This window comes from Monopterus albus, unplaced genomic scaffold, assembly GCF_001952655.1.
Source record: "Monopterus albus unplaced genomic scaffold, M_albus_1.0 scaffold76.1, whole genome shotgun sequence".
NCBI lineage: Eukaryota > Metazoa > Chordata > Actinopteri > Synbranchiformes > Synbranchidae > Monopterus > Monopterus albus.
This window is the reverse complement of record NW_018127956.1, coordinates 967953-981416: the sequence shown is the minus strand read 5'-3', so window position 1 is coordinate 981416 and position 13464 is coordinate 967953. Positions and strand designations below refer to the sequence as shown.

General features: G+C 40.6%; 2 protein-coding genes across 3 annotated transcripts; both read left to right on the top strand.

Moving 5' to 3' along the window:
• The first annotated feature begins 4102 nt into the window (after positions 1 to 4102).
• Positions 4103 to 10408, top strand: stub1 (STIP1 homology and U-Box containing protein 1). 2 transcript variants are annotated; one of them, XM_020606272.1, is made up of 8 exons: positions 4103 to 4407; positions 5207 to 5436; positions 5633 to 5831; positions 6385 to 6550; positions 6716 to 6791; positions 6940 to 6996; positions 8300 to 8416; positions 8603 to 10408. In XM_020606272.1, exons 2-8 carry the CDS (start codon positions 5323 to 5325, stop codon positions 8726 to 8728), a joined length of 855 nt encoding a protein of 284 aa, XP_020461928.1. In that variant the 5' UTR covers positions 4103 to 4407; positions 5207 to 5322; the 3' UTR covers positions 8729 to 10408. The 2 variants fall into 2 exon arrangements, with proteins under 2 accessions (XP_020461928.1, XP_020461929.1); XM_020606273.1 differs by lacking the exon at positions 4103 to 4407 and adding an exon at positions 4415 to 4541.
• Positions 10409 to 10549: 141 nt separating this feature from the next.
• Positions 10550 to 12911, top strand: crp1 (C-reactive protein 1). The gene is made up of 3 exons (XM_020606271.1): positions 10550 to 10871; positions 10993 to 11056; positions 11202 to 12911. Exons 1-3 carry the CDS (start codon positions 10671 to 10673, stop codon positions 11819 to 11821), a joined length of 885 nt encoding a protein of 294 aa, XP_020461927.1. The 5' UTR covers positions 10550 to 10670; the 3' UTR covers positions 11822 to 12911.
• The last annotated feature ends 553 nt before the right edge of the window (positions 12912 to 13464 follow it).

The window sequence follows — 13464 nt, the reverse complement described above, 5'->3', positions numbered from 1 at the left end:
ACTTGTAATGTCCTCTATCAGGTCGGTAATGGCCAAAGATGTCTACCGGTTTTACCTAAAACCATATTGGCAATTAGAGAGGATTTTATGATTATTAATAAATGAATCTAATCTGTTAATAAAGAGTTTTTCCAAGATTTTTGAAAATTGTGACAACAGAGAAACCGGTCTATAATTTGTGAAGTTGTGCTTATCACCAGATTTATACAGTGGAATAACCTTTGCTATTTTCATATTATTGGGGAACTGCCCAAGTCGAAACGACATGTTAAAAATATGGGTTAATGGTTTGCATATCCCCTCAATTACCCATTTAACAGTTGTCATAGTGATACCATCACTATCACTAGATGTTTTGTTACCACATTTATTCACTATCTCTATAATTTCCTTTTCAACTATGGGCTTCAAAAACATAGAACTCATGTTCCTTTCAATTGTATTATTATTTATAGTGACGGATGTATCATCTGTACAAATGCTTCTTGCTAAACCAGGACCAACATTGACAAAAAACTTATTAAACTTATCTACTACATCCCCCAATCTATTGACCGGTGTGTCATTGTCCATGAAATATTGAGGGTAGTTACTCATGCTGGTACTGTTTCTAATCAATTTATTTAATATATTCCAAGTACCTCTCATGTTATTTATATTATCCTCTAATACTTTAGCGTAATATTGTTTCTTACATCTTCTCAATATCGCAATTAATTCTATTCAGTGTTATTTGTCTATGTACTCGCACTCATTATCTTGTATAGCACTTAAAATAAATGACCAGCTTAAACTGAAGTCAGCCATCAGTCTGCCTTTTCTGTCATGCTACTTCTGGTAGCGTGCAAACATAACAATGGCAAAAAGATTCTGTTCAGAGGGCCTTGGAATTGATTTTGCAAGAGACACAAGGTTCTGATGAAGTACAGGAAGAAGTTTCAGAAGATGAGGATAACAATTCTGAGTCTGACAGTGACTTGAAGAAGAGGCTGACATTGAATATCACTCATCCAGCTACACCTTCTGTGCAACGACCATCTGTAGCACCTGAGGTAAGTGTGTGATGCTGTTGCAGTATACTGTGTGACACTCCTGCTTTGGGAGAGAGCGAAACTAGGTGCTAAGTATAATTTCTTATCTTTTCATTATTCTAGGTTGCGGCCAGCACCAGGCAACAGAAGCGCTATGGAGTGTGTGTGGACCCAAGAAGGACAGAAAAACACAATATACAGTACTTGCATCAAGTGCAAGACGTACATATGCAACACACACTCAAGAAGACTCTGCCCCTCATGTGATGTATAGGTTTGTATGTGCCAAAGAAAGGCAAGAATGTTCTGATGAGTACACTGCACAGGGATGGGAAAATCTATGGCCAAAAACCACAGATCATGTGATGTATAGGTTTGTCTGTGTTCAATGGGGCTGTGTTGTGTAGACCAAAATAGTTGTGTTCAGCTTGTGCTGTGCAAACTGTCCTGAATGTTTGAAATGACTGAGGTTCAAATAAAAATCAGCAGTTGTGAAAAATCTTGCTTTGTTTGTAATCAGCAGTTGTGAAAAATCTTGCTTTGTAATTTTTTTTCCCTGATCATCTAACAAAAATATTAGCATAACACAGTTTTAACCTTTATGTAATCTAACAAAGGTAAAGGGCAAATGTAAACATGTTACACTGTTTTAGATAAAGTTCTTTTATGTTGAGTTGCAAAGCCAAAAAATGATGTGGGTGCAGGACACCCGCAAACACCACCAGTGTGAACAGAACACAAGGTTTTATGTTGAGTTGCAAAGCCAAAAAAATGATGTGGGTGCAGGACACCTGCGAACACCACCAGTGTGAACAGAACACCAGCGTTTAATCATTGCAAACCTATGCAAATGTCTCATTTCATTAGTAACATTCAATGTAACGGTAAATTATGGGATAGTGTGTCCAACCTATTGACTGGTAGTGTACAAGTCTAAGCTTTGTGTATGCAGACCCACCTGTGTAAACCTTGTATGAATGCAGAGAGCAGCTTTAAATACCGCCATTTGTGTTCTGGCAAAGGAATTTGTTATAGAGAGGAGTTGGTGGATGTAAAGAGGGAAACTGCTGATTGACAGCTGAGCTTGTGTGTGAATACAGTTTTCAGTATCAAGCTGTGATGGTTGATTAGAGTATATAGACAGGTGTATGTGTTTGGGTATAGAGGAGCCTGTAAAAGAATCTATTTGCAAATAGTTTTTGACAAATAAGTGATCAATACTTGCATTTTCATTTCAGTTAAGATAGTGGAACTGGTCTTTTGTTTTTTGTACATGTTTGCAACAACTTGAACAAACTGCAATAAGTCTATGAGCCTTTCCCCTTCTCAAAATGAGCAAACCCACTGAACAAAGGGCCACCCTTGTGGATAAATACTGCTTTTGTTTTAATCATTTGAACCTGAGGTTAACCCTTAACGCTAAGGAGAGTGTGTTCACCCTTTTTTCTCTTTTCAGCCGCTTTGGCGCTGAATGGTGGAGACCGATGCCAAATGGAAAAACGACTACATGAGCAGAAAGAAAGACCAGAATCAATCAGGAAGTGGCAGCTTTTTATCTGTGCCAGAAGAGCTGGGCAACTTCCTGGTCTTGTTACCAAGGTGACTGGAAGCTCAGCCAGCTGGTACAGCAGGCAGCAGTTGGGTTTGATGGGGGGATGGTGGAGGAGACGGTTAGGATCCACAGGAGAAGTGGGCAGGCAGCTTGTGAGTGAAGGAAATGCAGTTTAAATGTAAGCAAAGGGTACTTCAGGCATTCATATGAAAAATCACACTGTGGAGTTTCTATTCTGTTACTATTCATTTGCAAACAATCACCTAATCCATCCAGTTACTCCCAGTTTCTGCTAGTTGGGTTTCTTCACATAATATTTGTATGCTGCTTTGCATTTATAGATTTCTGTGGCAGGGAAATATACTGAAATGATATGGAAAGCTTTCTTTTTGCTCATAGGCATATTTAACTTTACTCATATCCATAACAAACAGTTATATGACATTAGACAACACCTCCACTGAGCTTGTCACAGTCATGGGTATTGATGGATTAGGAGTAAATGGGCCCCTGGACACAGACAAGGCCCCATCCCTCCTACATAAGACCATGTGTGTCTTTATAGTTGTTCTACATCTCTTTTTGGTAGTCTTGCACCGCTTTGTGATTGTTTTGTGTCTTATTTGGTACGTATATAATAATGTGTTTTCAAGCTGAAAATATGGATTTTTTTCTAAATTCAAAGTGTGCAATTAGGCATTTTGAGCCAAGAAAATGATTTTTTTTGCAAGAATATACAGTGCTTTGTAGCAAGAGAGTGATTGCACACAATCGTGCACGGGTTTCCACAAAGAGCAGGAACTAAAATTAAGTGAGCAAGGTTATTATTCTGCAGTTATAGTGTGTGGATAATACCAAATATGTAAATACTTGGCACAAAATATATCTTTCACTTCCCTACTAAATTACATGGACAAATGTGTATCCTATATGTTATTTAATGATTTCTTGGTGTTGCCAGAATATGTCACTGATCACAGTTTTTCATCTTTGAATCTAGTCCTCATCAGTCTGTGTGTAAAACCTCATATTTGTGAATTGGTGTTCTGGAGGCAGAGAGATGTAAACACAGCTGGGGACACACAGCACTGGTAGGTCTACAGCTCAGTGGCCCCTTCACACAATTATCAGTGTGTTTGCTCAGGGGATGTGCCTTAATCTTCACTGATCTCTGAGCAGAGCCACCAAACAGGCCTGGATGGCCCTGTCCATAGTCATAGTTTTACTAATCCCTCTGTGGCTGAACTTGAATATTCCGATTATTAAAGACCTCAGGGGGTCATCGCTGTCTGTGTGTGGTGGAAGCTCTTTTTGTTGTGTGAAGGGCTGAATTTACAAGCTAGAAAATGTTATCTATGACATATCACATATTCCACCATACATGATCTATCTATCTATCTATCTATCTATCTATCTATCTATCTATCTATCTATCTATCTTTGTATTTCGTAGTTTGGATTAAACCTTGATTATAGAGCGCCATCTGCTGGCAGTTACTTTGTTGTGCTGCTTTTTCCATCACACAGGAGACTAGACTAGATGAACTGGAAGCAGTGTGGGCTGTACATAACAAGTACAATCTATCAGCTAAGGTAGTATTTTTAGCTGACTAATTTAGTCTCATGGGGGAAATGGAATATTCACTTAGCTGGCGAGAGACGCTTTGCCTTTGATTCTGAGACAGCGTCTTTTCGGCTTCCGTCGACTACGCGTAAGCGCTTGACGTCAAAATAACAACAACCTGTCATGACAAAAATCGATTAAGATTTGATATCAAATTATATAAATTCGGTTTCACCTGAATGCAAGATTCCTTCTAAGAGGTAAGGACCGAATCTCAGAGGCAAGCCCTTATATAAATGGAAATGGCAAAAAAGAAGGCAAGCGGTTGTTTAGCAAACAAGCTAACCTAGCATTGGGTAATTTCGGATTTCTTAGGTTGCTTAGCGGCGTTAAGGTAAGATAAATGTTATGATAAAAGCCATGATGATCTTTTCCGGTCCGTAAAAGCCACAGTCCAAATTGTCAATCACTTGCCGATTAAGCGAATAATGTTGCGACTATGATTAATAAAAGTGAGTGGGCAAAAATGTTTTAGCAGGCGTTAAGTCGACAACATACCTTTCTATGTTAGCTTAGCTAACTAGCTAACATGATGACCGATCTCTTCTTTGCTGTTAACGTTAACTAGAGTTAGCGACATTGTCATCCTGTTAGTGCAACAGCTGCACCTAAAGTGTTAGTGGAACAAACGTTAATAATGTTTGTTACATTAACGTTACTTGTTCACAATCTTTAACAACTATTACAAGTGGTATAACCTCACAGTTATAAGCCTTGCAGTAGTGGTAGGGATCGTTAGTGTGTAATGTTTTCTGATGGCTAGCTAGCTAACTAGATGTGCTGCTCACTACTGATATCCGTCACATGAATAGTTAATTTAGCGGCGGTCTAGCCACCTCACTGTGTTTTTGAACTGTGTGCACAGTCAGCGATTTAAACGAATGCATTTGGGTGCCATCAAGGACTGCCCCGAATTCGCCCAAGACACTGAAGGCGCATTGCAGTGAAGGCACGTCGTGAATGTTTAGTTAACTTCACATGCATTGTCTCTAATGGTAGTACGTCAGATCCAGGAGGGACAGGGCATTCTTGAACCTGTCAATTAGTCAGCCGAAGACACGGGGAACAGGATAGGGAAGCAGGGCGAGGCAGGCCCCGCGGAGCCGGTGGAGAAGATGGCTGGCAGCCCGGAGAAGAGTTCCACCGCGCAGGAGCTGAAGGAACAGGGGAACCGGCTGTTCCTCTGCCGCAAGTACCAGGAGGCTGCTACATGCTACAGCAAAGCCATTGTGAGTAACTGCCATTGTGAAGGAAATAGTACCAATGGTGGAACTACATCATCTTATTTAAAACGCATCAAAACATAGCACAGCCCTTTTTTAAGAAAAATGGCAAGGGTTAAATTTCCCCTGAATGTGCTTGGGAAGCCTAGAGTGCTGTGATGTTACTGTGCATGTGCATTGTCTGGTATGTTCTGTCTTCCAGAACCGTAATCCATCGGTGGCAGTATATTACACCAACAGGGCTCTCTGCCATGTCAAGTTGCAGCAGCATGACAAGGCTCTGGCAGACTGTAAGCACGCGCTGGAGCTGGACAGCCAGTCAGTCAAGGCCCACTTCTTCTTGGGTCAGTGTCATCTGGAGCTGGAGAACTATGACGAGGCCATCGGCAACCTGCAGAAAGGTCAGAACAAACTGGTGAAACTTTTGCAACATTTTGCCATAGTGAAAGAAGCTTGCTCATATATTGCACAATGCTACTCATGCATTTTCTCCTTTATATTTAAGTCATTGGGTTTACTTCTTTTAAAACTACATCTTTCTCCCTTTCCTGCTCTCAGTGGGCTCAGAACTGAAGTGCTGATCCTAGAATCAGCTGTAAACTGATTCTAGGATCAGCACAGGGCTCTCTGCCATGTGAAGCTGCAGCAGCATGACAATGGCAGAGAGCCCTGTGCTGATTGCACTAATCAAATTGATGTTGCTCTGATATCAGCTCTTCTACTCTGAGGAGCTCTGTGGGCTCAGCATATGTTTGCAGGGATGTTATTTTATATTATGCTTTGTCAGGGATTCTGTCACTGTAATAATAACATTGTTCAGTGAAAGGTATGGAAAGTTTTATCTATCAGTGACATATTGTTAATTGAACAAGAGATGCAAGAAGAAAAGAAAGCTTAAGGAGTCATTTTAATGGTAAACAGCATCACTGCAATGGTCTTGTTTGTGCTTTACAGCTTATAACCTTGCAAAAGAGCAGAGACTTAATTTTGGAGATGACATCCCCAGCGCCTTGCGCATAGCCAAGAAGAAACGCTGGAACAGCATTGAGGAGAAGCGCATCAACCAGGAAAACGATTTGCATGCTTATTTGACCAAGCTCATACTGGCTGAGAAGGAAAGGTGAGACTGGGAAGCAGGGTCAAATACAAAGATCCTGGATGTTTACCTGGGCATCATCTCTTGTTGAACATTGCAAATCACAGAAATGACTCTGTCATGTGGGTTTCACTATTATGATCTGGATACAGTGGGAAGTTATAACAACTTTGTATGTATATTATGCAGAGAACTAGAAGAATACAAAGAGAAGCAGGATGACAATCAAAATGGAGGTGATGCTGCCAAGATTGCATCAAAACATGTATGTTTTTACATATGTTTGGATTTACTTAGTTGTAGGATCAAATATAGTAATTATACATTTTCATATGCACTAAAATATTCATGAATATGTTTGAATATTTCAGTAATATATAACAGTTTGGTTACCTTTAATGTGACCTACGTAGGACAAGTATCTAATGGACATGGATGAGCTCTTCTCTCAAGTGGATGAGAAAAGAAAAGTGAGTAAATAATTTTTTTGTCATTTGCTGTACCCATTTATTCCTGTTACAAGAGGAGAAGAGGTCATCCCATCATGCACTGCACAGAAAGCAGGGAAACATCCTGAACAGGGCACCAGTCCATTACTAGGCTAACAAACAGGCACACACACTGATCACCATCACCCACAGGAATACATCCTCACATACAGTACGCCTACCACTGTCTTCTTTACTCGTTGACATAGCAACAACCGAAATAGACTCTCTCTCTCACACACACACATACTTTAAGATTTTTGTACAGATATGTAGGCACATCTTAACTTTATTTCTCTGTCTTATTTTCAGCCCAAGCTGTTCATATGGTAACTGTCACAGTTTGTTTGCCAATGCTTGTAGTGATTAATTATCCGCGCTATACATAGCTGTTGACTCAACCAAGGTAGTTCTCATGTAATTGCCAGTCAAAATGACACGGTGCAGACTACGAGCAGAGTGCTTCTCTTCTGTATGTGTTAGAAGGTTTGAGAGACAGAGGTTCAATGTAGAGCTGGGAAATCCTTTGATTGCCATTAAACTCCAGTGAACCCTGTAAGATTAGGAAATGGCAACATTTAAGCTATGTTATAGCATTATAGAAGAAATTCTAATATTACATCCATATAGCTGTTTTCACACATGAACTCTGGACTATGTCCGAAAAATCAGGCCCAGAGTTGCCCTTTCACACATGTAGCACACAACGGTCTGTGTCAGACACATTCTCACCTACTGGAAATACTCTGTTTGGTTTATGCAAGAGGTGAGTGCCTGGGTAAAGTGGCAAAGAGGCGGGACATGACGCGGTTATGTCGTTTGTAATTTGGTCATAAGCCACTGAGTCTCTTGCTGTTCCTTAAAATTGTCTGATGATTCTGGCGCCGACTGACAACGGCGGTAGTTCCAGAATCTCGTTGTGCCTCCTCCAATTAGATATTTCTTTTGCCATCGTCGTTGTAAATGATCATTGTTCTTCACCATCAGATGTTTGTATTCTTCCAGTTTCACCCAAGTCACATGATAGGATGTCACCAGCAGACCCACTATCTCACTGTGAAGACTCTGGAGCATACGCTGCTGTTTTCTTACATTGCCTTACTCGGACATTACATTTACTTTGGCAGAGTAAAGTCTGCCTAATGTCTGGGTCAGCTGACTCAGACATTTGCGTTCTCACATACAGCTCCTCTGGGCAATGTCTAGATGATTTCAGGTTTCCGGTGCATATCTGAAAAGGACTTATGTCTTAGCATGACATTGCTGTGTTTTGTTGTCTGTTTAGAAGCGGGAAATTCCAGATTACCTGTGTGGGAAAATCAGTTTTGAGCTGATGAGGGAGCCCTGCATCACACCTAGTGGAATCACCTATGATCGCAAGGACATTGAAGAGCACCTACAGGTAAACTGTTATCAGCTGCATGTAGACCAGCTCATGGCTCGAGTTTCATTTTGCTTATGTCCACTAGTTTTTGAAGTCCTTCTTAAACTCCTGTCACATGATACTCATACATTTTTACTTGCTTATACTATGATTAAAATTCAACCAGAGATGCTAATGCCAGCTTCTGATATGCTCTCTGTGCAGCGGGTGGGCCATTTTGATCCTGTCACTAGGAGTCCCCTGACCCAGGACCAGCTGATTCCAAACCTGGCCATGAAGGAAGTCATCGACGCCTTCATCCAGGAGAACGGCTGGGTAGAGGACTACTGAAAGGACGCCCACTGCCCATTTGTCTACATATCCTAATTCTTAAGATAAAGTCTGGACAACACAAGACTTTAGAGAACAGATCACCCCTTGCCTGGATATGTACTTTACACAAGCCAGAAAAGCCACATAATGGACTACCAAATGGGAGCCTTGTATCTCGGTCTGCCTCTTTCTTCCCACATTTTATCTTTGCTGTCAAACGTCCCACTCTGACTTTCTGAGGCTGGGTATCCATGGCCTGCTGCTTCCCTCTTCATTCCCCTCTTCCCATACATTCTCTCTTTCTTCTTCTCTGTCATGCTGTTTCTGGTCTTTCAAGCCCGACTCCTTTCTTAACTCAAACTAAGGGGCCACATTCTCAGGTCTCTCTTGCTCCCTTCCTGCTCTCTCTCTGTCTTTCTCTTTCTCTGAGTGCCACAATCCTTGGAAAGTATCAGCATTGCACACCCAATTTTTCACGAGTACCATCTATATAACAAACAAAACTAAAAAATTTACATTTTGGTGGCAGAATTCATTAAGACTGGCATTTTGTGTCATTTACCGCAGTATTTCATAGTCATTTATTTCTTTTGAGAATGGAACATTTGCCCATTTCATAATGTACATTTACAAAAGTGGTAACTAAAATGCCAAATCACTATTCTGAACAGGTTTGTATGCAAGTTTTACATGATGCTAATTTAAAAGAGTCACTGGTAAGTGACCTCCAGGTGGCGCTCCACACCTACCGTGCCACCATACTGTCAGATTTTCAGTAGATTGTTAGGTTTTTCTTTCCCATATCAATCACACCCCATTATACAGTTGAAATGAGTTGAATGTATGCATAATATTCTCTTTAGGTTTAGGCTCAACCTACAGTAATTCAAAAATCTTTGTAACGTTTTCATGAATAGCGGTCTTCAACTGGATACTGGATGAAGGGAATGCGCCGCTGCATACAAAAAAAAATACGTTTTCACATTGCTGGAACTGAAAATATTGAAATGTTTGAATTTTGATAGGTGACATCCGTTGTTTGGGTTGATTCAGCTTTGAAAAACGGATTGCGCTGTCTTCATTGTTCACTGAAACAAACATGCGTTCTGTCATTGCGTTTGACTTGTGTTGTTGCCTGGAACGCTCAGATCAACTATGACTACAGTTTCTCTTCCGTTGCAAAGACAAGAGCATTGGCTGTCACCTTCCTCGCCTTTTTGCTTTTAACTTTATGCACCGTCTCCTCACAGTTTTAAGGAAAGTGGCTGCAACAGCTTATGTAAACCAATCATTAGTGAGAAAGTAAATTTTTGGAAAATCCAGTTACCAAGATTTCAGGTTCACTAGCATCGCCGCACCAACCTCCTTTGTGTTAGAAATGCTGGAAGAGTTCTGATCACCTCATCCATACCTCAGTCTGCGTTGTCGGCATGCTGGTTCACTGACATTCTTTCTAAAACTGTCACTTCAGTGCTAGTGCTTTATAGGTTTTTCTGCTGAGTGTGTGTCTGTGGTGAATTAGGCCTGTGTGTGGTTTGTGTCGGGGTGCAGGCAGTGTAAATAATTTGCTTGTGTATTTTATCTCTTGACAAAATAGGGTTCTTTTTTCCCCTTGAGAAACTGTATTAAATGTAGATATGTTGATAGCATAAATGCCTGGTTCACTTTTCATTTGTCCCCATTAAACTGTGAACTTTCCATTTGTTGGGGTGTCTCTAGGTTTTTGTCCCAGCTACATAATGAGAGGGTCAGAATATTAGGAACACCTCTGAATATAATGTAGTCCAGTACAACACCGTCTTTAACTGTGAGCTGAATAATAAACATATAATTGAATTTATTTATACGTTTATGACAGTTTCACCAAAAACCGAAACATTTTGAGCTGAACAAACATGTCAAGGATGAAATATTGCATACAATGTAGAGGTGTATCTAATAAAGTGGCTGGTTAGTATAAATGAAATGGTGTGTGTGCGCCTCAGTCACACTGACAGGACAGAGTCACTCAGCCCTCACACACCAGGCCTATTGTCAGAACACCCACCAAACAGCTGACATGCCCTCATGCCCTGTGCAAGGAGGGAAGAGGACTGTGCATGGGTTATTGGCAAGTGGGACTGAGTTGGCAACACAGGAAAAACAACCTCACATCAGGATGGTAAGAAAAGGTGTTTTCTCTTGTATCTTTATACCTAGTGATGTGACTGAAGGTCAGTAAGTGCTATCACTTTGGGGTTGTTGTCAGATAATGGCTGCTAATGTCCTGTGTGTGTTTGCAGATGTTTGCCATGGTTCTGCTTGGTGCCTTGTGTCTGTCTTCAAGTGTCTCCTTAGCCACCCAAGGTATGACATCAGGAATAGAATTTAATTAGAAAAAAAAAGCAACTTGAGTTTGTGCACACATTTCAGTTTCAGAAGTGTGTTTTTCACACACTGATCAAGATTTGGTGTCTTAATGATTGTTGCTTTCTTGTTTGTGTTGCTCCAGTGGGTCTGAGTGAGAAAGTCCTCGTCTTCCCTTATGAGACAGACTTCAGCTACGTGGCCCTGATCCCACAGAAGGAGATGGGTCTGAGGTCCTTCACCCTTTGCATGCGGGTGGCCACCGAGCTGCCTGAAGAACGTCAAATCATCCTGTTTGCCTACCGCACAGCCGACTATGACGAACTCAACATATGGCGTGAGAAAGATGGACGCATCTCCTTTTACATGAGCGGTGACGGCGCCTTCTTTCACCTGCCGCCCCTCACCACCTTCCGCACCAGCCTTTGCCTGACCTGGGAGTCTCGCACCGGCCTCACCGCTTTCTGGGTGGAAGGAAAGCGCAGCGCCTACCAAGTCTACAAACCTGGGCACACCATCCGTCCAAAAGGCACCGTCCTCCTGGGGCAGGACCCAGACAAACACCTAGGGGGGTTAGAGGCTGTGCAGAGCTTTGTAGGGGAGGTGACTGATCTGAACATGTGGGACTTTGTGCTCTCCAGAAGCATGATCCAGGCCTGGCACTATGGGCACAAGGTCCCCAAGGTCCCCAAGGGAAACATCTTTGACTGGGCCGCTATTGAATATGAGGCGAACGGGAATGTGATGGTGGTGGATGATGACTGACTAGGAGTGGAGTCGGATGCTGAGGGGGATGTTGCTTTAGAGATCTGTGCTGGACTGATACTGATATGTGTCATTGTCATTTTTAGATTCTGTGTCGTTTTCTGTTAGAAGCCTTCAACTGCTCTTCCTAAAAGACCAAAAGTAGAACAAAGGAGAGTTTAGGATGTTTAATAATAATTTCCTCTAACTATATGGTACAGAGTAGCCTAAGGCTGTTTTCAGCAAGGAAATGTGTTGGCAACAAATGTCGATACTTTGTTGTGCACAGATGTCGATTACATCACTCAAATATTATGCTACATGGTAACTCGGTTTCTGATCCCAGTTATTCAGGTTTTATTTTACTTGATTTAAAGCCCTAATATTCTTCATTGCATCTCAAAGCATCATCCTTTCACTGTTGTGAGAGCAAACTGTGAAAGATCAAGCACGAGACGTTGACGTGCCAGATGTATCCATAGGGTGGCAGCCTGTACTGGTTCACATCAAACAGAAATTTTATCATACGTGCATCCACTGATGTGATTTGGAATAATAATGCTTATTAACCACAAATAACTGATTAAATGTTAAGTAAAAAATGCAACAAATCAAATCAGTTTATTTAATTTACAGATGAAAATGTCAAAGATATTAGCTTACATTAAATCACAATAGACTTGAGCTGATGATGGCAATGCAGCTATCCATTTATCTCAGTAAATAAAACAGGCAAGTAACTAAAACTAAAAATGTCTTCAGTTTTTTTTCAGGCAAAATGTTGCACTTTGTAACAAAAACAAACCATTTTCAAAAATCTGCTCTTATGCTTTAACAAATTGGCCACATTTGTTTTTGCAATCTGTTTGTCCAGTGATTAATGATGAAAATATAAATGAGGTATTAGAACAGCAAACTGGGATGGATTATTTCTACCACAGATTAATGATTGAACTGCACTTGGAGACAAATAGCAATTATCATGTTCAAAATCCATTGCCGTAATGTTGCCTTTGGTTAACGTGCTCGCTCATGAATTTTCCATGTTTCAGCTGATGTAACAATGATTTTGGGTGTGAAATAAAATCTTTCTATATGCATAACTAATATTGTTTGTAATTAAAAAGAACATTTTACTTTTAAAATGTTCTAACTATTTTTGTTGAAATCAGGGGAGTTATGAGATGTATCTTATTTTTAAATTTAGGAATTAATAATAGATTCTTTAACTATATATAATTCATTAAAACAGAGGGATGGAACTCGAAGCTTCTACAAAGCTTCTATTAATACAAATTTACTGTTATATTGCCATTTCAATTTATTTTGTAATGTCTTTACACCACTTATCAAATGTAATTTGTCAGAAGACCATTTTGTAAGACTTGAATGAAAGAGAAATCATTTAATGCTCCTTCATTTTTAGCATTTGTTTGTTGATTTGGTTCTATATTTTCTCTTTTTTCCAGACCATCATAAACAAACATAAGATGGATGTGCTACACGTAACTTGCATAAAGAGTTGCTTCACTAACAAAGGCATCTGAGAGTAAGCTCAAGGTCAGATGTCTTCCATCCAAGTGTAACACCCTAGGTTCCTGTGTGTTGCTTCTGTTCATCTCCGTAGCTCTGTGCACGCATCTTCCCTGCCTGCAACGCCATCG